Raw genomic sequence first — 6,000 nt, 5'->3', positions numbered from 1 at the left:
CTCATCCCTTCCTATTTAGGCAAATGAAATGAACTCTTGCAGTCCAACAAATTTGTTTTCACTTGAGAAAAAAATAAATAACTTTACGAGACAGGCTAGAGATATAACCAAAGGTAGGAACTCCTGGGTTACCTGCCCATACATGCATTTTCTTTCTCACTCTGCCCCGTAACTTTGTTCAGTTCTTTCTCAATAACATGGCATTCTCGAGGATCCACCTTGATTCCTATCATTTAAAGATCTTATTTCTTTTGAGTACAGAGTGATTTCCTTCCCTGATCACAGACATGAGCACTGCTCTGAAATAAGGTGCTTGGAAAGTTGAGATGTAGCCTCCACCATAAGCATCCATTGCTAGCATGCTATTATGCTACTACAGTTCACCGGGTTTCCTCCCACTTACTGTTTAGCTAATAGTGAGAAATAACACCATCAATAAATGTTTCTGAGTCTTAATGAGCTGGAAAATTTCAAAGATTTTATTAATAAAAACTGTACAGAATTCCCATATTAGTTAACAGACCACATTGGAACAGGTTTCCTGTATAGGGTAACAAACCTCAGCTACTTTCATTCAGAGAGGGGCAGGGGGAAAGAGGGGAAATACATTCCCCACTACAGGAGAGAAAAAGAAAAAAAGCAAGAAAAAGCCAGGAAGTTTATCCATTCTAGTGGACAGCCCCACATTTCATGTACTTACTCACTCTGGCTTCCCCTTTATTAGAAAGTTCTTGCAATTATTTTTTCCATGGCCCATTGCTCAAGGCAGGTGATTGCTTAAGACAGTTTCACATTTCTTTCCTAAATGAACAAGTAATTGTTCTCTTTAGTCACAGGTTTCATGGGGTGTTGATGGCGTATGTAATTTTCCTGGTGTGTCGCATTAAGAACACTGATTTTCACATGACTACTTGACTAAAACACTTTTGTGCATCACTCACACCTCTTAATAAAATATATCCAATTAGTTATTGTTAGGTGAACTGGGAGTGAAATACAATAAATACAAAGGTCTCCTGGTCAGAGCACTACAAATCACAGCTGGAATAAAGGAAAGAAAGTGGGTTTCCGTATCCACCTTTCTTTCCCCTGCTGCGCTGCCTGAAGAACAACATACCTTTCATTATGTTATTTCCAAGCAAACCCAATTAATGTATTTGCATTCCAGACATCTGTCATGAAGTTGCAGGGCAGGGAGCATGATTAAGCAAAAGCACTGCACCCAGAATTTTGAGGTACCTTTCTTTTTACCGGACTTCAGTCTAACAAGTCTTTCAGTAGGAATAGTAAATTTTGTTTATATGCAATTGCTGACAGGATTCGAACAAGAACTCGCTCTTATTTTGAATATGCCAAATAGGCTCCCCGTGTGGGAGGCCCTCTCTGATTTTAAGGAAAGTGTGAATTCCCTCTGATCCATGGCAAGGATTTCTCTCTTAACAACCACGTCTCCTGAGCTGCCTTGCAGCTAAAGTGATGAACTTTCAGGCTGTGCAAGGAAAATGTAAGCAAGTATGGTTTTGTGCTGATGGACAAAACTGAAAAAGTTTAGGTAAGCATTTAGGTAACTCATTCTTGCAGATTGGTCTCAGAAAGTCAAAGTATATACTCAGTTATTTAAATGTGACCAAATATTCCTTCAGAATACTTTAACACTACACTATTCTTCATGGGTATATATAGTTTTTTTAAAATGGAATCAAACAAATGTTAGGCATACAAAGAATATGGAAAGATTAATCCCTGGGAACCTTTGATTGTGTATATCCTATGTTTTTCTTTATTACGTATGCTGAATACAGACAAATTATGTACCTACAAATGCAAAATGTTCTCACTGGAATCCTCAGGTTGTCAAATTGCATCTCTGTAGCAGTTCTAATATCAGACCAGTGCCACACATGTTAATATACATTTATAGGCCTGGTTTTAATTTTCTGAAAGGACAATATACCTATTCATTTTCAAAATCAGGCACACTCCCAATTAGTTAGAAATAGTAGGCAGGCTTGCATCTGATCTTATGCTGTAAGAGGATGTGATATTTGGAGACAAGTAGCTGTCAAAATAGGCTTCATTATCAGGTGACTCCAAAAATCCCATTTTATGCACTGAATTTTTCATTTAAATACCTTTGGACCACTTACAGAAATCATAATTTATTGTTTAATACCAGATTAACAAAATAAAACCAGCTGTTTCACACAGCTACTTCAAATTTGCTCCTCAACGAAGCTTTACAGCCCAAATGATTTCAAATTACCTGTCACACAGCACAAGAACTGGTTTCATTGTCTCGTACCCTGTAATTCTGTAGCAGTCTCAGTCGTGCTTAAGTATTGCAAGAACACACAATACTATCAAGTCATTTCAGACTCACTAGTTCCATTTCCACCTCCTTGCTCTCCCCAGTCCCATCAGCTGTCAGTGTTATTAGAATTTCTGCACACCCCGTTACATAAATAATACGGAAATGGTCAATATCAGTGTACTGTACATGGTCAACTGAAAAAAAATTTAAAACTTTGTATCACAGCTATAGTATTTCTTGACTTAATCTTCTGTTTACAATTTCCTATTGAAAAAAAATTGGTAGTTTTCTACAGCTTAAGAATGAAATACTTTTTAAAAAATAAAATGAGATCCTAAATAATTACAAACACATATGTAGCGAACTAGAACAAATGCACTTCCAAAAAAAACCAATCCCATCTTAATACATCAGTGTGACAACCAAAGTGTACAGTCTTAAAGGGTTTAAAAATCGTTCCTTTGCATTAATTGATACAATCAGAATTTTTATATCTTACTAGCACAATCAATCCAAACTAATTTGGTGCTTCTTGGACTGTATTCACTGAACACAGCATTAAGACTACGTAATTTTAGCAAATGCAGGCTCACTTACTGCAAGAGAGCTTACAAAGAGCTAATCTGCCAAACCATACATGCAAAATTTAGTGCAAGCTTTTGTTAAGGTATGAAGCAAAAGAGGTCAATCTCTGCTCCACAGCAATAAAGTCTCTCTTTTGAATGCTAAGCCAATAATAATTAAAACAAACAAACAAACAAACACCTCTCCACTGTGGCCATTAGATAGGCCATAGGAGGAAATACAATTTTAGCAATGGAAGACATTTTAAAATTAATTGATTGAAAATGTATTTAAGCTGGATATGTCCACCTGTATTTTGCTACTCATTTGCGGTCACAAATAGCTTTGATATATATGTTTAAATTTTCTTTTAAAAATAAAGACATGAGATACTACTCACATAGTTCCATCTGAACTGGAACACCTGAGCTCAGTTTTGCTCATGCTGGTTGTATACTATGTTTCTCTAGTTGAACCATAACAAAGCAAGAGAAGATTGGGATACCATGCTCCAATTTCTATGAAAACCCTCATTCTTACTCAAATAGCTGGGAAGGATAACTAAAATGTGAATACATACAACTCCTAATCATCATTTTCTTCATCATCAAATGAGAGAAGACTGCTGTTTTTAACTTGCTTAGCTGTACTCTGAGAGGTAGTTGCTTCTCTCTCAGTTTTCTTTCCCTCTTTGATCTTCTTACTTGAACTTACATTGAAGTCCAAAAGCTTCTCTGATGAACGTTTGGCTGGTTTCCTGAACATAATTTTTCCATCAGCAGGTTCTGGTTCACCATCTATTAACAAACAGAAAAAAATCAGAACTCACCTTCACATATTCACACAAACATACAGAACTTCACCACTGTCTTTCCTTTTTCCCAAGACCAGTGAGACCTCTGATGGAATAAAACGATCATGAACATATATATAAGTTTTGGCATACAATCCAGCCTCATCCACTTATCAAAATGGAGAGGACAACTTTGTATGATCATCTTAATTCCATTTCACTGTTTGTAAAATCTATGACAAAAATGAACTTATTTCAAAATCATGGTATCTCTTTAAACAACAAAAAGGCAATATACAAGACAAAGCTTTTCTTTTACTCCAATATGCTATCCCTTGTCAAGAAATTGCAAATTCTGCTTCTCTGCATGTATTAGAGCAAATAATTTCTTAAAAAGTCCCTCTTGGGATTATCAGGCAAAGGAGGAAAGCCACTGTACAAGTAAAAGCATCAAAGCAATATTTCTGGGAAAAAAAATGTTAAATTTTAAATCATGAATCATACACAAAGGCCCATGCTACAGTAGTTTTCAATTTTTAACCAAATACATGACAGAATATTAAAGAACCATAGGTTTTGTGCAATACATTTCTCCTAAAGTACTTGTGTGAAATTCATTTTTCAACAGAAATTTCATAACAATATACACGTTTGACAAAATTGTGTGTTATTTAATTAAAAAACAATAAACATCTTTAGCACAAATTCCTTCCTCAGTGCATAAGCATTGTGGCAGAAGGCTCACATTTCAGGGCTGCCATACACAGCATTGGTTGAAACACTCTCCAGTGCATGCTCCAAACACAACTATTAGATCTGCTGGTTGAAGAGTTGTGTGGTACAAATGAAGACATCAACTTTATTAGAGAACTTCACTTAGAATTCCTTATGTTTTGCACCCTTTTTAAGAAGAAACCTAGCTTAAAAAACTGAGCACCAATTCTGTCCGTGACCTCTACATGACGTACGCTTCTTCAATAGTTTGTGAGAGAACACTACTTGGGGGATCTTATCAATGTATATAAATATCTTAAGGGAGCCTGACAAGACAATGAGGCCAGACTTTTTGGTGGCTCCCGGCAATATAATGAGAAGCAACTGGTTCAAACTGAAACACGGAAAGTTCCATCTGAACTATGTACTTGTACTTCATGGAGAAATCATAGTATCACGGAATGGTTTGGATTGGAAGGGACCTTAAAGGTCAGCCAGTTCCAACCCCCTGCCATGGGCAGGGACACCTCCCACTAGACCAGGTTGCCCAAAGCCCCATCCAGCCTGGCCTTGAACACCTCCAGGGATGGGGTGTCCACAGCTTCTCTGGGCAGCCTGTGCCAGTGCCTCACTGCCCTAAATGTAATTTCCTCTGAATATCTAATCTAAACTTACCCTTTTTTTAGATTAAAACCATTACTCCTTGTCCTTTCACTACACTCCCTGACAAACAGTCCCCCTCCTGCTTTCTTGTAGACCTCCTCTAGGTACTGGAAGGAAATTGAAGTAAAATTTCAATTTCACTCCCAATTGTCCCAATACCCATGCTGTGAACTGCACTGATATTTCATCTTGTCTAACAGATGCAGAAACTGACAGGTATCTTTGTAATATGAATTCAAACTCTTAATAAACAAAATGCATAATTAGAACAAAGCTCGGAAACTACCAAAACTGCAACTGCCTTAGCTCTGTCACCTCAATACTACTTGTGGATCATTTTGCACCAAAGGAAAAGACTTTAGCTCTTGGCCTGGTAAAACACTGTCCAAACTTCATTATATGCTCAAGGACAATCCTTTCAGCTGGAAGCCCAGGACAATTTCAGAGAGCTATGATGCATCAGCAGTGCTTGACAAAGAATCAATCAGGTGACGAAACACAGCAGGTTCAGCCTTACCTAAGCAAATTGAAGGAAGTGGGAGAACAGACTATGCTTTTTAAAAGAATTTGAGGTAGCAGCTCAAGAAATTTGTGTTGACTTCTTTTCCATTTGGTAAAAAAACTTCACCTTATCCATTCTAATTTTACCAGGCTGTTACACATCAGGTTTCTTTTCTGTTTATATTGATGACCTCCAGAAACAGAAATGTGTTAAGCAATGCAAAGAAGACATTGAAGAAGCAATCTCCAATGTTGGCAGTTTTTTAAAACAGAGCCCTGATAAAAGACTCAATGGAAAAGGAGTATCAATGTTACGAATTACAGAAAGCAGGATTTCTGATAAACACGCTGAAACACCTGAAGTAAAAGACGACCAGTGTAAAACCACTAGAGAAGAAATAATAAAATCCATTTATCTTAAGAAAAGGGACAAAAAAATCACTAGTAGTTCAGC

The 6,000-nt window shown here is 37.0% G+C and overlaps 1 protein-coding gene across 1 annotated transcript in view; it reads right to left on the bottom strand.

Moving 5' to 3' along the window:
- Nucleotides 1-456: 456 nt before the first annotated feature.
- KIAA1143 (KIAA1143 ortholog) overlaps nt 457-6,000 on the bottom strand; it is a 273,363-nt gene continuing 267,819 nt past the window's right edge. Inside the window, exon 4 of the mRNA XM_035549701.2 lies at nt 457-3,672. Within this exon, the coding sequence (XP_035405594.1) occupies nt 3,461-3,672 (212 nt within the window). The 3' untranslated portion in view covers nt 457-3,460. The remainder of the gene's footprint in view (nt 3,673-6,000) is intronic.

This window comes from Cygnus atratus, chromosome 2 (assembly GCF_013377495.2).
Source record: "Cygnus atratus isolate AKBS03 ecotype Queensland, Australia chromosome 2, CAtr_DNAZoo_HiC_assembly, whole genome shotgun sequence".
Classification (NCBI taxonomy): Eukaryota; Metazoa; Chordata; class Aves; order Anseriformes; family Anatidae; genus Cygnus; species Cygnus atratus.
The sequence above is the reverse complement of the archived record's forward strand: the minus strand, read 5'-3'. Positions and strand labels throughout refer to the sequence as shown.